Genomic DNA, 21293 nt, shown 5'->3' with positions numbered 1-21293 from the left:
AAAACAGGTTCACTTTTATATTCTAAACATTACATTGCTAATCGCATTTGGTCCAATTTTAAACGCTGACTGCATTTGTTCCAATGATAAAGTGCATTTCGAAGTGCAATTTAAACACTCAATTCAAAAACGCACGTCAAAAGCCAATTCAAAGTGATTGTGTTATATATATTTATATATATATATAATATATACACACACACACACACATTTATTTATTTAATTGCCCCTTTTCACCGCACCTTCCCGCGCAATCCCAGTCCCAGCGTCGAACACCCGCCCCTTCCCGCCCCGCAGCCCCGTTCCCGGGAGCCGCGGCCTCCCTCCTGGCCCCGCCCCTCGGCTCCCATTGGCTGCGGGGCGGTCAAGTTTCCCGCGCGCGCGGCACGGCAGCATGGCGGGGGAGCGGGCGGTCGGGCTTGTGCGGGAGCTGCAGAGCGCTGCGGGCGGGCGGCTGCCGCCCTTCCGGGTGAGTGCGGTGGGAGCGGGGCGAGGGGCGAGCCGAGGGCGGCCCGTCCTCACCGGGCTTCTGCGGTGCTGCAGGCGGAGGAGCTGCGGCAGGTGCTGGAGGAGATGCGGACGCTGTACGAGCGGAACCAGGCGGATGTGTGAGTGCCGCCGGTAGGAGCTGGGCGGGGAGGGCGGGGCCGCGGAGCTCTGTAACGCCGCCCTGTAACCGGGCTCCTCATCTGCCAGGTCTGAAGCGAAGTCGGGCCGAACAGATCTGATTTTCCTCATCCGGTTTCGGCACTGCTGCCTCCTCCGCAACCAACGCTGCATCGTGGCTTACCTGTGAGTGCTGCGTGCTGGGGCCCCGGCCTGCAGCGCCTCCGGCTTTCTCCTCTGCTCGAGAAGTTTGAACTAAAGAATGGGTCAAAAACGGCATCCTTCAAAGGAAGGAGGGAGCCCTAAGCAGAGCTCTTGCCCAGTGCTGCGAGGGCGAACAGGCGCTGCATCAGCAAAGATGCCGTGTTTGCCACTTGTGTCCCCCCCAGGTACGACCGGCTGCTACGGATCCGGGCGCTCCGGTGGGAGTATGGAAGCATTCTGCCCAATGCCATCCAGTTCCACATGGCAGCCGAGGAAGTGAGTCAGCCTGCTTTTCAACTGTTACCCTATTTCCCTCTCAGTATTCCCTCACTCCTCCCAAATGATTTAGTACAGTCAGAACAGCATTACATCTTTTTCCTTTACTATAAACTTGAGACACCTGATGTGCCTTACTGTAAATACCAGTTTGTTTCTTTATGCCTGAAGGATGCAATCCCAAATGCATGATAAGTACCAGTAATGCATGACCACTTCAAGGATTATCGCCTTCATCAGATCAGACTCACAGCCCACAGAACTTTGTTCATAGAAGCGTAAAGGTTGGGAAGACCAGTAAGGTCATCTGGTCTGACCATCCTAGTCTCCACATGCTGCTTTCAAATGCTGTCAGTCAAATGCTAGACTGAAGCACAGAGCTGCTGGTCAGCATGTTTGCTAGCCCAAATCCAGACTGCCCTGTGCCCAGAACAGATTTTATTTTTTTCCCCCTTTAGAAGAACTCGTACTCAAAGGAAAGCTGTGACAGCACAAACAAACCAAGTTTCATCCATCAGGAACATGTCCTTCAGCATGAGCTGTGTGGCTCTGCCTGAGGGACTGCTGTTGGCATCTGCAGGTGGAGTGGTTCAATCGGTACAAGAAATCCCTGGCTACCTACATGAGGTCAGTGGGAGGAGAGGAGGGACTGGACCTTACACAGGACATAAAGCCTCCTAAAAGCCTGTACATTGAAGTAAGTGCACGAGTGCTGGCTTCTACCTGTGAACAAAGTATGCTGACAAATGCATGACTAGTCTGCAGGAAATGTGTGTAGTAGTGGTGAGTGGTCTGAATGGCAGTGAAAAGTTCTTGTAGGGTGTAGTTCGTAGCAATTTAATTATTCTTCTAAAGACCTCTTCAGATCAATTAGAAACCTTGTTCTCACTTAAGCATTGTCAACTAGGTGTTGGTGCTTTCTTGTCATTGTTTAATAGATTTTCACAGATCAGACTATAAATCATTTTATGCCATTGATACAACAAAGCAAAAGCAAGTGGAAAATGATTTCGGAGTCAGTAGCTGAAGTGCTGTGTTCTCTTAAAAAGAAAACATACAGGCAACCAGCCTGCTCTTTATAACTGTTTCACTGCTAACAGACTGACATTTTCTGCTACATGTGTGAGGAGGCTCTAGAAATGCTGCTGTTGTGCAGTGCTACTCTTTCCCTAGTCTCTGGGGTGCCTGCTCTGCCCACTGTGCTTCATGTTGCAGGCAGAGGCATGAAGAGAACATCAGGTAGGGCCCTCAGACTATGGGGTCCACCTGGTTTTGTATTTTCAAGTCAGGGCTGTGTGAGGTGGGTAGGAATATGTCCACACTTCAGACATACGCTCCATAACTCTTGCGTCTCTTGCAGTGATGTCTGACATTTTCTGTGGGAGGTGTGCTGCTGCAGACACAGCTACCTTTCTGCTTCACAGGTGCGGTGTTTGAGAGACTATGGAGAATTTGAGATCGATGATGGCACCACTGTCCTGTTGAAGAAGAACAGCCAGGTACCTGTGACATGAAAACAAGGTTTAAATCCTCTCCTGTTCTTTTCCTTCCCTTCCACTCTTGTGACGTAGCCCTGCCCATCCCAGCTTCACAGCATGTCACAGTTCCCCCATGTGTGGCTCCCTTGTGTGTGCTGCAAGCTGTCTGCATGCACCAGGACTGCACTTCACCCCTGCCTGATCTGTGATGTAGCAGAATTGCCTATGTAATAACAAATCCAGTCTGCCTGTATTTCAGGGAAAATCTGTCTGTGTTTCTGTGCAGCACTTCTTGCCCCGCTGGAAATGTGAGCAGTTAATCAGACAAGGAGTCCTGGAGCACATTCTGTCATAAGCGTGCAGGACAGGAGCCTTTGCCTGGTGGTCTGTGCAGGACTTCAGCCACCTCAGTATTTTAGAGCACCCTACAACTCCTCATAACAGCTTGACACAAAGATCATCTCCAAGCTTGTAAGCAAACCATATTGGCCAGCACTTCGTGACCAAAGGGTGCGTAGCAGTAACACAGTAAGCCCGAGAGTCCTGCAGTGGGTGGAGGGTGTCTTGTAAGCACCACAGCTACAAGCAGGGTTTGTGAATGCAGTTTTGCTTGGAGCAGTTCTTTGTGCCTTGGAAAATAAGAGACTGACCAGCTGGGAGAGTTCCACAGCTGCCAAATAAAAAACTGCTTCAGTTTTCAATGTTAATAGCTCTTTGAGAGTCTATGTTATGTTCTTTACAGCTCTCTGACCTGGCTCTTTTGTTCAACCCAGCTTGACTGTGCAGAGTGATGCTTAGGAGGTCATTAGGTGTCTCAGTGAACTTCAACCATCAGGTCAGCTCCAAGAGTTTCTTTCTGGGGCTAGATGTGGAGCTGCTCACCTTCAATAGTGGCTGAGAGATAGTACTTCCAAAAGCATAAGCTCTAGGTAAGACCGCAGGCTTTCCTGGCCTGATGCCCATCTGACAAGCAAAAAAAAAGCAGTAGCTTAAGGAAGAATGCAAGCAGAGAAGTGCCCAAGCAGTTTTTTCACTGCTGCCCCCAGCCTAAGCTAGGGTTAGCTCAGAGGTGTTCCCTGCCTTGTTTTGCCACCCTGTGTGGGCTTTCATCTTTACCACCTTCTCCAATAGCCCTACTCTTTAGGGCTGCCCCAGGACAAGAGAAGTCTCTGCCATTTTCCGCAACAGAAAAATCGCCCATAGACCTGAGGCCTTCTCAGTCAGCCCTCTCCTGGTGTTGTCCCTGTCCTGTCCCTTATAGAAGCAGGGCTGGAGAACATCCCAGAACTGCCAGGCTAGGAGTTAAGAGCCAATTTATCCACCCTTATTTTCATTCCAACAACAGGTTGATCTATGTTGAAGCCCTTTTGCCTATATTGACTGTCAGGCTCTGTGTCACCACTCTGTTGCAGTCAGGCTTGTTTAGTCTTTCTGCTGCAGCAGTCACCACAGTCCCTTGAGAATCACAAGTCCTTTTACAGCCTGGCAGAGAGCAAGGCAGGGTGTAATGATGTACAGAGGGTAACACCCTGGGCTGATCAATATATCTGTTATCTGCTCATGTGAATGCTTGGCTTTGTGGCATCTTAGAAAGCTTGCCAGTGAAGACTTAACAAGGAAGGTGAAATGCTGTGCTTTACTTACCATGCTTCCTGCTCTCCCTGAGAATGTGCAATAAGGACAGCTTGCTGAAGTATGGTGGTGCACAGGGGATACCAGCCCTGCCCCAAGCTTTGGAGATTGAAATCTGAAGAGGACTCTTCCCTCAGATGCTCTGATCTGCTTATGGCAGAGGCAACAACCCACCAGCAGGTTAGTTTGGATCCTAGGCTCAGGTTTTGGGAAACTTCAGGTTCAGAGTCTCCTAGAGGAACTGTAGGGAAGGAGGGGGGAAAAAAAAAAAGTTCAGCAATAGTTGCAGGAGACACCTGAAATTCAGAGGAGGCTGGAGATGGCAGGAAGTACTGATACCACAATACAGAATACAGCTTTCTACTCAGAGTACACCAGATGCAGGAACCTACAGCCCCCTCTGCCCTGGCTTTCCAGATGCAGGCAGCTCCTGGGGAAATGGCTGCCCTGAGACAACAGCACATGCTGCCATTGGGACTGGTACCAAAGATTGCGTTTATAATAAGAAAATTAAGCTACCCACTGGACTAGTTTCCTTGAAGGACTAGCATCTCTATTTTCTACTTTCTACCCAGGGAAATCCTAGCAAGATCAGAGAGAACAAAGCTGATTACTCAGCCAGATTTCTTCTTTCATACCTGACAAACCTCAGCCAGGCTCAGGAGCAAGGCTGCCATAGCAGTGCTCCATCATGCATTCAGAGATGCTGGTGTGATTTTTTCAATGAGCTTCTTCAAGGCCAAGGCCTGCTCCTCCAGCATGTGGTTCTTCTTCTCAGCGTTCATCTGCTTCAGTTCAGCTGCCTGCAGGGCCATTGCAAACCCTCTGTTTTCTTCACAGAGATCTTTAATCAGCCGTTTGTTCCTGCACAGTTGAGCCTGCGGTACAGACAGGAGGCTTAAGGTTCAGTGTCCCTCCACGGAAGTCCCAGCCCAGCAGAGACAAGTGGCACCAGCACCTCCTGCACTCACCTGTGCATCCTTGAGGCGAGCTGCCCCATCTGCAAGCGCAGCTTCAGCACTCCTTAGGTCACACTGCAACCCCTCTGCCTGCTCCACAGCTGCCTGCAACAGGCGCTCATGTTCTTTCTTCAGCACGAAACAAAATCCTGATGTTATGTTGGGCTGTCCCAGGTAATGTATACATCCCACCAAGTCCCCAGCACTCTCCCTGAAGTGTGAATGGGGAAGCAGTGGAGGTGTTGCCAGATGCAAAGAGCTTGGTGGGGAGTGCTTAAGACCAGCACCACCTTCCCTAGTTCAGCACCAGTCTGTTTTTTAAAACCCAACACCTTGTTGACTTGGTGCCCTACATTTAAAGCCACCCTGCTCTGTGCATGTCCATGTAGAGGGCTCAAGCTTTCTTTCCACAGCCTAAGCCAACACAAAGTGTCTCCCTAAATGGTTCCTGCCCTCTAGGCACAAAGTATCTGGTCTGAGGTAGATGAATAGAAGTGGAGTGTACTCCTGATCAAGCACAGTTTGGTGACAAGAAAACTGCAGCTGGAACTTGAAAATCAATTGCATTTTTCAGGTACGGAATTTTCCATCCAATCCTCTGGTGCCCTTGACCACAGCTCCATTCCAGGCTGCTAGTGCTCCCTCTCTGGTACCCTTGAGGGAACTTCTGCAGCTCCCTGCTTACCTGGGTCCTGACCAGCTGTCTGCATGCCTGCTCAGCCTGCTGCTGGAGGTTTGCCTGGAGCTGCTGAACCTTGCACTGCTCCTCTTTCAAGCTGGCTTGCAGCTGTTCAAACTGTTTCCTTGGCACCACATTGTTCAGCTGTGCCTTGGCCTGCTGCAGCTGCAGTGCATGCTGAGTCTGAGCCAGACTCAAGCTTGCTTTGGCTTCAAAGAGCTGCAACAGAGAAAGGTTGCCAGTTACAGCATTGTGCCAGCAATAGGACAGGTTGAAGGTGTGCTGCACATAAAAGGAGGAGCTAAGCAGCACACTCAGCCTCCACCCTAGGTCTCATGTCATCATGGCCACAGCAGACCAGTAGAATCTTGACAGGTAGGTTTAACAGGCAGCCTGCAAAGCCACGGTTTGACAGTGCTGGGAGTGCAGAAGGGTGATTTGTAGCTCTCAAAGAGGGCAGTCTTTTCTGTCTGGGGAAGGTGTTCAATACAGCCCTAAGTGGGGAAACACCAACATCATAGGGACTACCCAGCTGCATGCTACCTTGTCAATGACCAAACAGCACCTACTTCCTCTTGCGATGCCTCGAGCTGTTGCCGGAGCAGCTCCATCTCTGACTGACACGCTGCATGCTGCTGGCAGTGCTCCAGCCTCATGGCCATCTCCACTCCTTGTAGTTGCTTGACTTCCATGAGCCCCTGGTTCTGCAGCTGGGTGGACCCAGTGCTGGCGCTGCAGCCGACTTCATACTCCAGGAGCTTATGGCTCAGCTTACTCACCTTGATGTTTGTCTGGGAGACATCCACATTGCTCTTTCCACTCTGTAAATAAAATAAAAACACACACAAAGGTTTGGAGTGGGAATACTAGCAGAAACTGCTGGGTCCCTACATAAGAACACTGCTGTCACCACAGGACCTTGCGTGCACCCAGGACTCATTTTCCAACCTGAACCAAGCCCCGAAGCCATGAACAGCCTCATGCTTAGGAAAGCCTACACAGATTACAACCCTGGAAGAGGTTGGTCGGGAAGGAAGAGAGGAAGTCCTAAGGTCTGACAGTAGAGCCATGTAACAGAAATATTAAGATTGGCATCAGTGCAGTATGAGTGGACTATCATAACAGAAGAAGGGCTACAAATGCAACCTCCATCAACACCAAAGGGCACCATCCCCTTGACGTTCCTGGGGCATCACACTCTCAGCAGCAATGCTGAGCAAGGTGCAGTTTCCGTGGTTAACGTGTCAGCAGGAAGCCTGCATCTACCAGCATACATCTCACGGCCCCCTCATTCCTGTTAGCTTTTCAGGAAAACAGTAACAAACATAGCTTTCTTCAAATGAAGGAAAAGTGTGCAGTGTACCTGGGCCTAAGGCTTATGGAAGCTGACTCAGCAAGGGTCAGGAAAGGACCACCCAGTTGCAGATGATGGCCTCTAGTGGAAATGCTAAGTCAGGGCTTGAAGCAGTGACTGAGCACCTGGTGGGAAGGCAGGACCACCCCCAGGGGAGCTCAGGTGCATGCAATACTCCTGAGTGACTGAAAGAGGTGGAGCCAGGATCCACCCCTTCCCAGACCTCATTTAAGGGCCAGCAGTGAAAGTAAAGTGACTGTGCTGGAGATCTCTGCCTGCTGGAAGCCTTCTGAAGGTTAGAAAATCTTTCTTCCTTTATTTCTGCATCCGTGGCTGCTGCATTTGGACTTGGTCTCTTTTACTGCAGCCTAGGATTGTGCCACCCTGCTATTATTGCAGTTATTATTATAACTCTCCATCACGTTATAGCATTACATCATTACAGACCCAAACAGTGAAGATATTTCCAGAGAAGTTGCTGTTATTAGCCAGGAAGAGTCCCAGAAAAAGGGTGAGTACTTGAAAACCTGCTATCCTCAATCACACGAGTATTCTGACCAAGCCTTTTGCACATACTTGTTCACAGGCTTGGGAGCATGAGTGTTTGAGACTGGGATTGAGTAGAAACTCAGGGAATGAGAGCGAGTGCTTAAAGCTAATCTTTTCAGAGATGTATTAAGTACCACCTTTCTCTTCTGCAAAGACTTTCACAGGCTTTTGTCACATATCTTTTCCCTCCTTTATAGTTATAAAACAAAGCAGTTTCTTCCAAGTAAGATTAGATTCGGTTGCTTGAGATAAGACGTTTGCATCCTCCCCTATAAGACCATGCAGTTTTTGTCCTCTTAAACCCCACATCCAGGAATCTGTCAGTTATTGTTAATGGCTTCTTACCGACTTCTTCAACTTTACTGCTACAGCCAGTTTTTCTACCTTCTCTCTGCTCAACTTGCTCATGTGTTTCCTGTCAGGTAGAGGGATATGATTAGCTTCATAACAGAAAGCAGCAAACACAACCTCTGTTTTGGGGACCTACGCAGCTGATCTTGGTCTGGAAAAGGAGACAAACCAGGCCAGAACAGACATGGTCCTGAATTGATTCCAGAGTGGGTGTTTCAGCTCAGGGCAGAGAGGTGGGGACACCTGAAGTCCTATAACAGTGTTAGAGACCAAAAATTCAGAGTATGAAGTACAGTGGGGAAGCCTGGTTTATGGTTGAGCAAGTGTGTGGGAACTGCTGAGTCACGGCCTGAACCTCAGACTGATCACCTGAGGCGAGCCATGAGTCAGCCACAGGAGCACAGGTGAAGGCAATTCTCCTGTGCTGCTGGAAGGGTTGGAGCCTGGCTGCACCTCTCCTAGACCTATTGAAGAGCTGGCTGCCAGTGGGGAAGGATCTCTTCTGGAGATCTGCTCTCTGGAGTTTTCTAAGTGAGCCCAGGATAGGGGTAAGCTTTCTATCTTCTTTATGTTGTTGTAATCTGTTTTGCCTAACTCTCTTGTTTACTTTGTAATTATAACATCTTAATATTCATTGATTATACACTTGGCGAGCCAGGCAGGCCAAATTTACGTCATGCCTTTTCTTTGGAATTTCTATAAATGGGTCAAGGGGGAGAACAATACCCCTCTAGAGAAAATGATTCCAGGGCAGATCCCAGGATATGTGGGATCCCCCTGTTATAAACTAGCAGTTATCATTGAAAATTGGGTCCCTTATGCGTTATGGCAATATCTCCCCATATCACATTGGCAGACTACTTTCAGGGACTTAACAAGGATGTACTGATCACTAACGAAGGACAATTGGCTGCCTCCACAATGGCATGGCCACTATTAAAACTGGGTGTTGGGTGTCTCCCACCCTGGGAGTACAAGGTGTCTATTGCCCCAGTCCAAGAATACATCCTGGGCATTGATATTCTATGGGGTCTGGCTCTCCAGACAACCGTGGGAGAGTTCAGACTTCGACAGAGGTGTATCAGTGTCTGGGCAGTGCAGGCAATATTAAGAGGCCATACAAAACATGGGCCTGTTTGCCTGCTGAAACCACGCCGCATTACTAACATGAGACAGTACAGGCTCCTGGGTGGGCAAGATGAAATATCAAGACCTGCACACAGCCCATATAACTCCCCCCTCTGGCCAGTGCGAAAGTCAGATGGCACGTGGAGAATGACAGTGGATTACAGGGCGACCAGTGGGGAAGGATCTCTTCTGGAGATCCACTCTGCTGGAGTTTTGAAAGTGAGCACAGGATACGGGTAGGCTTTCTATCTACTCTCTTTTTGTTATCATAATCTGCTTTGTCTAACTCTCTTGTTTATTTTGTAATTATGACATCTTAATATTCATTGATTATACAGCAAGAGACACCAGTATCTATCCCAAGCTTACAAAGGCAGCAGTTGACCACCGATAAAAATGTTCGTGTAAACAAGAATCTCAAGCTTTCCACACTCGGCACATCGCTGCCCCCAGTGTCTTCTCCAAATGCAGCTCTGAACCCAGTCCTCTGGCCTACCCAGCCTTTGGCTAAGCCTGATCCAGCATTGGCTGCTTTTGCATGAAGTGAAGGCGGTGAGAGTGCTGGCTTTTGGAAATGAGCAAACAAAAGGCAGCTTGGGACAGCTGAAATCAGCTGAAAATGCTAAATGCACCTGAGCAGCAGTCTCTTTCATGAATATTAGCTTTCCCCCTTTTGCCAGCCTTCCCACAGCTGGCTCCTCTCTTACTCGTCATGTCTGCTGCACTCCTCCTTAGCCTCCCTCAGCTCTTCCTGGAGTCTCCCAGGTTGACTTTTCAGCAAGCTGTTCTCCTCCAGAAGCCAGCCCTGCTCTCCCCTGCAGGGAGAGAAAGAGAAATGTGAAAAATCACACCATACAAAAAAAAAACATACAAAAGCCCAGTTTGCTGTTTGCATCTTACACAGTCTTCCTTCTCTGTTCCCATCCATGTTGTGAGGACAAGAAGAACAAAAGAATTCTGAGAAATATCCATCCCGTAGCTCAAGCAGAATGTGGAGAGAGAATCAAAGAACTGTCAAAGGTAGAGAAAGAGTAGTAAGTATTGATGGCAGGAAAACAAAAGAGAATAAGGAGAAATAGCATAAGATGCTGAATTTATGTGGCTTCCAGCTGACTAAAATCTGTTTGCAAACTTGTTGGCTTGGCCCATCACGACATACATAGACTTCATTTCAGGATAACCAGGTGGCAAACCCAACACCTGAGTGCAATAAGGCCATGTCAGGAAAAGCCAGCTTGTTTGTGACTTTACAGTGCTAGGGGTGCCAGCTATGAGACCAAATGCAAGGAAACCTCTCAGCCTCTTTGTCTTTCCTCTCCTTCTCTACTCTTAGCCTCCCACGAGGCCACAAATACTGACATCTGCTGAAAGGCAGGTAAGCCCTGTGTTAAAGAGCACAGTACTATCCAACAGTTAGTGCTAACCTCTAGATCCCTCCAGGCTCCACATTCTTCCGTAGAGAAGAGAATGGGAGAAGAGCCTATCTAGCTCAACATGGAAAACAGCACTGCAGTTTTTGTCACTCAACGTGAGAGGCAGAGGAGCTGAGCAGGGAAGTTCTTGCTCTACTCCCCAAGCAAGCAAGGAGTACTAGTGCACTGCCTAGTGTTTGCTTCCCCCTGCTTAGCAGGATACTCCACACAGCAGCCGCTCTTTGAGTCAGTTTTACATCAGGATTCACATGCTGTTCTTCCTGTGGAATCTCCAACACCCACATACAGCTGTACAAGGCAGAGGAGACAAGTGCACAGTCAGCCAGGGCCACGTGAGCACATCCCAGCTCTCTGACCACACTCCCCCAGTTAGGAAAAGATGTAGGGAACAGCAAGCCAGAACAGAGCTGCTGTCAGTGTCTTGGACCAACGTGTTAAGCAGTCCTGTGTTACACAAGACATCTGGTCTTCTTTTGCTGTCGCAGCACTCGGCTCTGCAAACTGCCTGAGTGCTCAAGGTTTGGGGATCATTTTCCAACTACTGCACAAAGTCCTTGAGCTGCATCAGCTGCAGCTTCAGTCTGTTCCTCTCCCTCTGCAGCTCCATTTTGACAGCCTGACTGTCATGTTTCCCCCTGTGCTGCTATGTTGCTCTACCTCCCTCTAGATCACATTATGTCCTGACATCCTGCTGCCTCTGCCGGGTGAAGGCAAATCTATCTTTGCTTTCTCTGTTTCCTTCCCAAGCACAGCCTCTTGTCTCTCAAGATTTTGTTTCTCCATGACAAGTGCATTCAGCTTTGGCTCCAGCTTCTGGACTGAACAGTCCATTTGCTGCAACGGACATCTGTAACAGCCTATCAAAACACCTTTCATTTCTTCTCTTTTCCTTTGATGCTGGGGTTGCAACAGGAGTTGCTGTTCTATGTCCCCAAGTCTTGGGTACATGCTCCTTTCCAATTGGAGGGCAACTCTCCAGCTACATCATCCCTTCAGTACCAGAGTCCTCAGCTTTGTGATTTGTACATTATATCCATTTCATCCTGGTGTTTTTTGTTGTTTTACCTTGTTTTCTTTCCACCCTCTTAACAGCCACCATTTGATACATCTTGACTTGCTTCCCATTTACCTTCTTTCACATCTTATCCTCCACAGGGACACTGCGTCCTTTTCCTTCTGGACCCATCCCTGCTTTTCCTGGGCACGCTGCTCCCCAGCAGCCTTTATTCACTGAGAAATTACTTCTTCTCACAGCAGTGCTGCTGCTACACTACAGCTGCCTTCACACCAAACATTCACTCCATTACTGCTTTTGATTATATTCAACCTCTGTATTTTTCCAAAAGATAACTAACATCTCTCTGACCTGGATTTGATAGCACACGTGGCAGGCACAGCTTGAAAAGCTCAACCAGCCCTGGAACACATTTTTGCTGGAGAGACGATACAGTATTCCTTAGGTTGCAAAATTACTAAATATTACAGCAAGCTCCCACACCACTGTGCCCTATAACAGAGAGCAACAGAGAAATCGTCCACCTGCATATTGTGAAAGGGGTCTCAGATGCTGAAGAGGCAGTGGAGGCACACAAAGAGACAGCAAGGCAAAAGGAAACAGGGGACAGTGGTAGGACGCACTGGGAAGCGGGACGGGGCAGGCATGAACAGTTTCCTCCACGATGTTCCTATACTTTCCTCTTTAATCCCTTTCCCAAAGCCAATCTGACCCCGAGGAAAGTTGCAGAATTGGCACCACAAGCACAGGAAAGGAGGATGATCACCTATTCACAGATTACCTTACTTTTCTGTGAGTGAGTTTGTTTTGGCCAAACAGAAAAATTTAAGCCATCTTTTGTTGCTTTTCAGACAGCAGACTGTAATGATCTAGCAAGTAGCAGCAAGTTTGCTAAAGGACCAAGAAAGAGAAATATCATATGAAAACACTGATAAAAACCATCCTGTTTCCCTCTTTGTTGTTAGGTACAGTTTTTGCTGGCACTTTCTCTGACACACCTGCACAACACTAAAGGAAAACTGAAGTCTTCAAATAAAAGCAGTCATGTAAGAGGAGTTCGGATGTCCCACTTCAGACTGCTGTATCCTCACCCTAATGCCTAGATTTTTTTTCCCCAATTGAAGAAGCTCTCCAGACTCATAAGAAATCTCCCTGGTCCATTCTGGTGCAGGCAGGGGATGTATTCACCCTCTGTCTCCTACTTAGACCCAAGAAAAGAACACCACCATACCTGAGGCTTCCTCTGTTCCTGCACTGCATTCTCAGCTCTTCTCTTTCCTGGTTCAGCTGCTGCCTTGGATGCCCTATGTCCTCAGTGTGCTGAAGTTCAACCCTGGCTGGCTCCATCTCAAACCTCTCCTCCAGCTCCAGGCTCTGCACACCTTTTCGCTCTTTCATGACATCAGTTACAACCTGGTACTTTGAAACTGTTTCTCTCAGGTCTTCTTCTTGGTCTTCTACCTTGCTCATCTCAGCCTTGATGTTCTCCTTGCTGTCCTTCTCTCTTTCAAAGTTTTTCCTCATTAGCTCCATTTCCTCCTCATAATAGTTTACCTGTTGGAAAGAAACAGTGGTTGGACATTAGTGCTGTGCTCCTGAGGGCCTCTCTCTCTTTTGGTAACTCTGACTTGAACCACCCTAATGGTTCCTCCCAGCATGGGACACTCTCAAGACATTTCTGCTCCCCAGTGAACTCAGGACAATAAACAGCTGCACACAGCAGCCTTTAAGAAGCAAATATAAATGGACCCCAGTTTTCCCAGCTGTCAGCACACCTCTCTCTTTCTCCTTGTTTGCAGCACTGGGACTCCATAGAGAAAGGAGAAGCATCGTCTCTACACTCCTACATCCTTCCTCCACCCTGCAGAGTAGCCCCTTGCCCTAGAGGTGGCGGTGAGGAGCTGCTGCTTTCCACAGCTCCCTGCAAAAAATCATAAAACCCAGGGTGGGATTAGCACAACGGAGGCAGAAGGTCTGCAAGCAGCTCTGTGCTCCTTGAACTGTCTGTCATCTGTGTGGCAGTTTAGGATTTACAGTTGCAGTGCTGCAGTGGAAACCCAGCAAGAATGCATGACCTCTAGTTCAGCAGAAAAAGAAGTGAAGGTGGAAACTGATCCCCGTTGGTCCCTTCCAACTCAGGATAATCTATCCTGCTGCTGTCTAGAGGGCTGGGCTCACACTGTCATCTTAGTGCAAGCAGGTTAAAAGTGTGCTGGAAGCACAGGGAGACAGAGCTCTGATAATTTCCATGCTCTCAGGAGGCACATTGCTGCTTCTCCTTCTGGTCCTTGTGCTGATTTTACAGGGACAATGCAAAGTAGAAATAATCTCTAGTTCCACGTAAGAAGCAAAACTCATGCAAAATTTTTGCGAGGTGACAGAGTCATTCATAAAGCTTTTGCCCACCCGTGAGGGCTCTGCATCTTCCTGACTGCTAAAATGGGCATGGGAATACAGATGTCCACCTCCATTCGCCAAGCAGCTGTGCAGAGAATTCTGGACATCAGCCCCCACAACTCACCTTGGATTCCAGCTGCATCTTCAGGTCCTGCAGCTGTTCTTGGAGCTGCTGCGTCGTGATTGACGTCTCTGCACACACAGAAATGGGAACCAGATGGTTGGGAGAGGAACACACTGGGAAAAAGATGCACTGCGAGAACAGTCTTTGGTCCACTGTCCTTGTGCTTGATACTTAGGATTGCCCCACACTCTGTGAAGTGCTGGAGTCTAATCCTCTGGCTCTCTAATCCAACTCCTGCTCAGAGAAAGACTATCACCAAAGCCAGATTCTCTCATCTATATGGCAGCTAATCCTAAGAAGTTTTTTCCTAATGCTCAGCTTGAACCTCCAACCCCACTTAATTATATTGTGTTTCTTCACCATTCTCCACAGTGAAAATCGGCCAGCTCGTTCCCAGCTGCCAAGTCCTCATGTTGCTGTCACAAGCTCACACGTTGGAACCACCTCTGTCGCTCCTTCACCATCCATCATTCCTTTCTTCCCTCGCATGGCTGCCCAGTGCCAAAACCAGGAGCAGCCACTCTACACTCCCACTACTCCCGTCAGCACAAAACCTTGCTCTTGCCAAACAAACAGAGATGCCCCAAACACCCCTGCATTTTACCTCCAGCCAGCAGCCCGCTCTCAGCCCTCTTCTCCTGCAGCTGAAGACGCAGCTCTTCCAGCTCTCTTTGCAGCACGTCATTCTGGTCCCACAGCACCTGAGGCAGAGACAGGCCATGACGCAGCTGTGAAGCTTCCCAGGACTGGGACAGAATGTTCCCAGGTTGCAGAGGGAACAAAACGAGGTGAAAAGCACCTGAGCTCTTGGGAAGCACTGCATGAAACACGTCCCACTGCCTGCTTAGAGCAGAGAGCTCCAAAGGCAGCACAGGAGTTTATCCAGTCTCACCCCACAGCAAAGAGTCTCACAGATGAACACCACGCTGAGCAATGAGCCACTTCCATGCATCTGGATCTGGGAACCCCCTTGTTTCACTTTACATTCTGAATCCCACACGGGATGCAAGAGCGCATGAGGAATCCTGTCTCCCCTCCACTTTGAACTGACATCTAGTTACATCCTATACGCTACACTATCCAGAAAATGAATGGGCTGCATAAGAATATGAGCTATGGAACTTCCACAAATCCAAACTAACGAATATTACTAAGCAGGTCTAGAAAAGAGTACACCTAGTTTGTTTAACCTCCATTCTAAACAGAAGAGCAGACAGGAGGACATAGGCTGCCAGCATTCAGGATTCAGCACCCAGCTGGGTGCCTCACATGGCAGGATGAAGCCAAAGGCATCTCCATCCAGCTGCATTTGCATCAACAACCCTGGGACAGCTCAGCCCTAGGAAGAATTACAGCTCCAAGCATCTTCAGCCCTCTGGTGCCACCTGGAGTACTGCTATATTGGATAGTGTTTCAGCATGTTTGCCTTTAGCTACAGCTTCAATAGGAGCTATCTGCTGAATCTGTCAATGGCTTTGCTGCAAATGCACAGATTTTAGCAAATCTCTGAAGAGATTTGGCAAGTCACCATCTCTACCTGGTGGTGCTCTACAATCACTCATAGCACTTGGAAACACAGACAGTGCAATAAGTACAGGACACTGCACAATCAGGAGCCAACACAGAGAACACCCAGCCATGCAAAACATGCAAGAGACACACATTGCTTAGAAACCATAGAAAGGTGACAGAGGCTGTGCTCACATCCCAGAGAGCCAAAGCTCTGGGCTGCAGCACAGTGCTGAGAAGGAGGTGCAACACACAGAACACCAATGCCAGGACCGTGGATAGGCTTACCTTGACTCTCTGTCACAGCCCAGTAATTTTGTAGGGGTTGTGAAGGGGGGAACAGAAAAAGAAAGGGAAAAACAAAAGAAGAATTTGGCTGATGGTATGCATTCCAAAGGAGCACAGCTTTCTCTTCCCATTCAAGAGAAAATACCTTACAGCAGAGCCTGGAGTGGTCTGCCTGTATATAAGGAACTACATGATTCCCACACAAAACAGTCCACGGCTACAGGGTAGCAGGAAGGGTGAAATTTGCAACCTACCCCCTATTCCCCTCAACCTGGCAGGGGAACCAACACACAGTTGTGCTCCCACAGCTGTGGGAGCAAGGCATTAGGTTCCTTTACTAGGGGCATAGCTGTGTCCTGCCTCCTGCCAAAGGATGCTGAGCAAGGCAAGAAGGAAAACCACTCCTTCACACTTTGTTCACCACTGCCCCATTCCTCTGCCCCAGACTGCAGCACCCAACAGATGTGCAGATGACAGCTGTATGCATCACGACAGCATTGCTGAAGAGCTGCCCACTGGTACCTGGCATTGCCGCTCGTATTCCAGCACAATCTCTGCAAAGTATTTGCCATGGTTCAGGAGCTCTGGGTTGCGGGGCTCCTCCTGGTCCAGCTGCACAAGCACAGGGAAACACTGCTCATCAAGGAAATTGTCATCTCTCCAACTGGAGAGACAGAAGCTCTACAAAATCACTGGAGTCACAGTCCTAAAGCCCTAGATTCAGAAGAAAGGTTCCTATTGATGCCAGTGGGATGGGTCAAGTGCAGAAAGAGGGGAAAGAACATCTTTCTTCTTAAGACAGAGATACCTAACTGCAGACAGCCTGGCTTCCCCAAACCAGCTACCAAGAACGCTGACTCATTTATTTCCCAGATCCACTTCATGCTCTTCACTGGAGTGGAAACGTCAGCTACTACTAATAACAAGAACAAACCCTTTATTCAATACCTGTTAAGATGAAATTTTTTTGAACATCTAATTTTCACTTGGAAATCACAGATTTGTATAGTTTTCTATACTTGCAAATTTCCTCCTTTCAAGCTCTGAAAGGCCTAAATTAAAACAGTAATTCTTTTTTCCAGGTTGTCATTAATATGCAGGAGAATTCAAAAGTGGGGTGGGGGGGGTAACACAACAACTAAGCTGTAATAAGCCAAATTTCAAAAAAAAAAAGATTAACCTTTTGAAGAATTCTTCAGAAGACTTAACCACAACACAGAAACAAAGGCTACCTTGTCCTTCACAACGAGGTTGAGCTCTTTCTGAAGCTCCAACACCAGCGTCTCAGAGGCGGTCAGTTTCTCACCCATCTCCATGACTTTGTTTTGCAGCTGTGTGTTCTCCTGCAGTAGAAGCAGAGAAGATTCTCTTTGCGTTGTGGGTCCTCAGTTTATCAGTTTTGGACCTCCAGTGGGCAGCTGCAGAACTACTAGCACATCAGCACTGTGATCGCAGCACTGCTCACAGGAAATCCCACTTTGGGCAGGACAGTGGCATGCCACATGGGCTGGGGATTGGCTCATCTCTCCAAACAACAGACAGAAGCATAGGCTTTATAGAATAAGAGCTAGACAGCCCTGTAGGCTTGTCTGTACCTCTGCTTCACAAAACTACCTGTCTGTGCTAGTTGTTGAGAAGAAGGAGACCTCCCTGATCAACCCAGTCACTTTCAGTGATGGTATATCTACATCAACAGAAGCCACTGAGGAGATTTGGTAGAGGCCTTTCAGTATCTAAAATGGGGCTATAATAAAGAAGGGGGGGGACTCTTCAGTAGATTCTGCTGTGACAGGACAAGGGGAAATGGCTTCAAAGTAGAAGAGGGGAGATTTAGATTGGATAAAAGAAAAAAGCCTTTTTTTTTTTTTTTACAGTGAGGATAATGAAACACTGGCACAGGTTGCCCAGAGATATGGTAGATATCCCATCCTTGGAGGTCAGGCAGAACTGGGTGTTGTGCTCTGAGCAATCTGATCCAGCTCCAGCCCTGCAGATATCCCCATTCATTGAGGGGAGTTGGATGAGACAACCTTTAAAGGTCCCAAACAAATCGAATTATTCTAAGATAATATTCAGGCACAGGGACACCTTTGTCTCTACTACTATATGCTCCTTCATACAATTTTAGCCTCAGACATCAGTTCAGGTGTCGCTAAGGGCCAAATCATTCTCAACAGACTACAAGAGGGTTCAATAATGTCCTGGCCAGCAAATAAGATCCTTATTTTAATTGTGTAGTATGGATGTGACTCACAACTTCTCCATAAAATCCTGCCCTTCCTAGCAAAAGCAAGACAAGTTATCCAGCCTCGTCACCACTTCTCCTTTGATTCCTCTGAAAGAGTGAAAACATTTAATTCAGGACAGTTTCACTTACCTTCATCATGAGGTTCAGTCTCCCATGAAGGGTGGCCTCTTTGCCCTGGAGGAACTGTGCATCAGCCTCCAGCTTCACTTGATGGTTGATGGCTTGCTGCAAAAGCAGCTCTTTTGCCTCCACTTCAGCCCGAACATCCCTGGAACAGATAAGCAACATGTCTGGGGGCAGCTGAAACTTATTCTCAGATTACTGTGAGGTCCAGGCATCCATGCTCACCCCACAAAAAGAAGAAGAGAAGAACTTGTTTGGAGAGATACTGGAAGCATAAGTGAAGTGCACACAAGTTAAGGGGTCTTTAGGGACTTCTCTGCCACTCACACAATGTCCAAACAAGTGAGAGATTCAGAAAGGGAGACTGGCACAGGAAGTAGAGGCAGCGGGCACTCACAGGAAAACCATTTTCCCTGTTCAACCAAAAGAACCCTTCCTACTTGAGCTTGCTCTGGCTATGCTTGAGGGCGATGTATTGCTTGTCCAGCTCCCTGCTGAGCTGCAGGCAGTGTCTCTCTGCTTTCTCTAAGTCCAGTCTGGCCTTGTCCCTCTCCCTGGAGATTTGCCTCACCTGGCTTCTGCAGGCACAGTAAGCAGTGCATTCAGAGACACCTCTTGCAGTCCAGTGTAGGCCCTCTACCCCACATGTGAAGCAGCATCCTTACTTGAGACACTGGAGTTTGTATGCATAGGAGGTGATGGCTGCATGCTGAAGCCCACTCCTTGAGACCATGAGTGTGCTGTCCAAGGCTGCAGGCAGCTCTACTGGGCTCCTCTGTGCTGCTAATCAGTTTCTGAAACAGAAGCACTGAGTGAAATCTCTTCCTCTCTTCCAACAACACTTCCATGGTTACACCAGCTGACTGCTCTCAAGAGACAGCCTCCCATTTCAAAAAGAGCCCCAGTTAACATCCACCCCAGACTTTCCCCATCCCTGGGATGGCCAAAGCTCACCCTCCCATTACAAACCTGCCCACGAGCACTTCTTCCACCCCAGAGAGACACTTGCTAGAAGGTCTCGTTCCTCACTTCACCTGCCACCACCAGACATGGTAATGCTGAGCACCTTGAGGATCTGCTGAGTTCTTCCAGGGCTCAGATGGCAATGACAAATTCAGGCTTGGCAAATCTAGTGCAGTTGCTGGTGAGGAGACGTGGGCTTACGTAGCTTGGCAGGAAGGATGGACTCCTCTGCTTGCACTCCTCTGACACCAAGAAAAAAAGCAACAGAGTTAAGTCAGTGAGGCAAAATTGGCAGAGAAAAACTGATATCTTTCAAAATCAAAATTCCAGGGATTCCACTGATATTGGATCAAGTTCTAATAACGACATCAAGCTGCCAGAAGTTAGCTTGGAGATGTCATAAGCCACCTCTAAGGCAGCCATAAGAAGACAGCTGGAAGCCACAGACCAACCACTTTGGTCTCCCTGCTAACCGATGAAAAGTCAGTGTCCAAAGAAAGACCAACTCTGAAAGTTATACAGCATTAGAGGGTCATCTGAAAGCTGTTAAGACAGCTGATACTTGTTTGAACTAGAAGCTAAAATTGGGCTGAGGTCAGCTTAGCCCTTCCTGCCTCAAAGCTAAGTGAGATTCAGCCAAGTTGACTCAAAAGAACTTGAATGCCAGAAAGTCAACACAGAGTTGGTAACACCCCCAAGAACACCACTTTCATTTCAGGTTTGGAGGAAGCCTTTCCTTTTCCACTTTAGTGCATTAAAACACTTCAAATGCATTTGCAACTGCTTTGTCAGTTCTTGGGATTAAAAGTGCCATGAAGAAATCATTACACCAAACAAGGAAAACACGGATGAACTAAAGAGGGTGACAACCTCAGTTAAGATGAGCAGTAACGTGTTTCTGAAGCCAATATTAGAATTGGGGTGATTTTTTCCCTTTTATTTTGTTCCCCAGTAAAGAGACAAGACTTAACAGCTCTCTTTCCTTCTGCACTATTGTCTCACCCCACCTGCACAGGATTTGCTCCCACTTCTACTCAAGTGGCTCCCAAGAGGGTCATTCAGACACTACACAAGGGCCCAGACCATCTCTACAAGGAACAAGCAGAGAACTCTCTCCAACTCACCACACCAAGTGACGTCTATTAAATCAGCCCCCTGTGAAAAACAGTATCTTCATCTGAATTGTCCTCAGTAGAACCCATTCTTTAGCAATTTTGTTTTATGTTTGGGTGAGGGGAAACAGAGATGTGATGGCTGGACTTGTGTCTGGATTCCCTTCAGAATGTTGCAGAAACATCAGACAGAAATGAACTATGTATGGCAATGACTTACAGCTCCTTAATCAAAGCTAATGGAGGTCACCTCTGAGAAGCTGCAGATCAAGGCCACGAATCAGGATCTTTTTCTGCCTTTCAGCTCACCACATGATGTGCTAACAGCCTCAGTTGCTTTAGGGATCTCAGTGTACTCAGGAAAAAGAACGTCGTGTGGCTGAGCAAACCAATCTGCAGCTCCTCAGAGCTCACCCTGCAGCGCCCAGCCTCGTTTGATTTAGTGAATACATCTTTGGGCTCCTAAAGGAGGATGACAGGAACTCACCAGCCGCAGGAACACAGCTGAGAGCAGCCGATCAGGGTTTTAAAATAGCTCCCCTCCTGGTTTTTTCGAGGCAGCTTCAAGCTGTTCCCGCAGATTCTAACGCAGAGAGAAGAGAACAGCACCAGACCGCTGCTAAAAAGAGAAAAGACAGAAAATACCCGACTTACCGCCCCACGGCGCATGCGCACAGCTCACTACGCCACTCTCCTGCCGCGCATGCGCACGCCTCCCATCTCTACCCGCTCTGCCGTCACGCATGCGCGACGTTCTCAACCACCCCGACGTGTATGCACACGCCTCTCCCCACCTCTTCCGCCCGCCCACCATGCATGCACTCACCGCTTCCGTCGGGATTCCCGCGCATGCGCAGCGGCCTGT

General features: G+C 48.3%; 2 protein-coding genes and 1 long non-coding RNA gene across 16 annotated transcripts; 2 read left to right on the top strand and 1 right to left on the bottom strand.

Moving 5' to 3' along the window:
- Positions 1–394: 394 nt before the first annotated feature.
- On the top strand, positions 395–3300 carry GINS1 (GINS complex subunit 1). Its single transcript, XM_042827560.1, has 7 exons — positions 395–469; positions 544–608; positions 697–792; positions 996–1086; positions 1667–1783; positions 2511–2585; positions 2851–3300. Exons 1-7 carry the CDS (start codon positions 395–397, stop codon positions 2917–2919), a joined length of 588 nt encoding a protein of 195 aa, XP_042683494.1. The 3' UTR covers positions 2920–3300.
- On the bottom strand, positions 1997–21274 carry LOC122164348 (ninein-like protein). 13 transcript variants are annotated; one of them, XM_042826427.1, is made up of 21 exons: positions 21255–21274; positions 20916–21047; positions 19323–19558; positions 19019–19147; positions 18794–18931; positions 18360–18498; positions 17215–17325; positions 16505–16594; positions 15983–15991; positions 14790–14886; positions 14186–14253; positions 12896–13218; positions 9924–10031; positions 8083–8152; positions 6404–6655; positions 5841–6053; positions 5168–5284; positions 4835–5074; positions 4209–4437; positions 3447–3527; positions 1997–2589 (listed from the first exon to the last, which is right to left on the bottom strand). In XM_042826427.1, exons 4-18 carry the CDS (start codon positions 19084–19086, stop codon positions 4886–4888), a joined length of 1992 nt encoding a protein of 663 aa, XP_042682361.1. In that variant the 5' UTR covers positions 19087–19147; positions 19323–19558; positions 20916–21047; positions 21255–21274; the 3' UTR covers positions 1997–2589; positions 3447–3527; positions 4209–4437; positions 4835–4885. The 13 variants fall into 13 exon arrangements, with proteins under 13 accessions (XP_042682361.1, XP_042682520.1, XP_042682440.1 ...); XM_042826586.1 differs by lacking the exons at positions 20916–21047; positions 21255–21274 and adding an exon at positions 21083–21165; XM_042826506.1 differs by lacking the exon at positions 21255–21274 and having other exon boundaries at positions 3316–3527; positions 20916–21076.
- LOC122165050 lies at positions 7365–17060 on the top strand. Of its 2 annotated transcripts, none has more exons than XR_006170372.1 (2): positions 7365–7699; positions 13464–17060. It is a non-coding gene; the product is annotated as an uncharacterized LOC122165050 (long non-coding RNA). The 2 variants fall into 2 exon arrangements; XR_006170378.1 differs by lacking the exon at positions 7365–7699 and adding an exon at positions 8597–8636.
- Positions 21275–21293: the final 19 nt, after the last annotated feature.

This window comes from Centrocercus urophasianus, unplaced genomic scaffold (genome assembly GCF_019232065.1).
Source record: "Centrocercus urophasianus isolate 14NV4802_14NV808 unplaced genomic scaffold, USGS_Curo_1.0 seq_10, whole genome shotgun sequence".
NCBI lineage: Eukaryota > Metazoa > Chordata > Aves > Galliformes > Phasianidae > Centrocercus > Centrocercus urophasianus.
This window is presented reverse-complemented; position numbering and strand designations above follow the sequence as displayed.

What these genes read in the sequence shown, in the direction of transcription:
- GINS1 (XM_042827560.1), top strand. Translation starts at nt 395, where the DNA reads ATGGCGGGGGAGCGGGCGGTCGGGCTTGTGCGGGAGCTGCAGAGCGCT. An exon ending in GGCGGCTGCCGCCCTTCCGG is followed by an intron (nt 470 to 543) that starts GTGAGTGCGGTG and finishes GCGGTGCTGCAG; the next exon opens with GCGGAGGAGCTGCGGCAGGT. An exon ending in TGTTGAAGAAGAACAGCCAG is followed by an intron (nt 2,586 to 2,850) that starts GTACCTGTGACA and finishes GTTTCTGTGCAG; the next exon opens with CACTTCTTGCCCCGCTGGAA.
- LOC122164348 (XM_042826427.1), bottom strand. Translation starts at nt 19,086, where the DNA reads ATGGTCTCAAGGAGTGGGCTTCAGCATGCAGCCATCACCTCCTATGCA. An exon ending in TACAAACTCCAGTGTCTCAA is followed by an intron (nt 18,932 to 19,018) that starts GTAAGGATGCTG and finishes CTGTGCCTGCAG; the next exon opens with AAGCCAGGTGAGGCAAATCT. An exon ending in AGATGCAGCTGGAATCCAAG is followed by an intron (nt 13,219 to 14,185) that starts GTGAGTTGTGGG and finishes TCTTTCCAACAG; the next exon opens with GTAAACTATTATGAGGAGGA.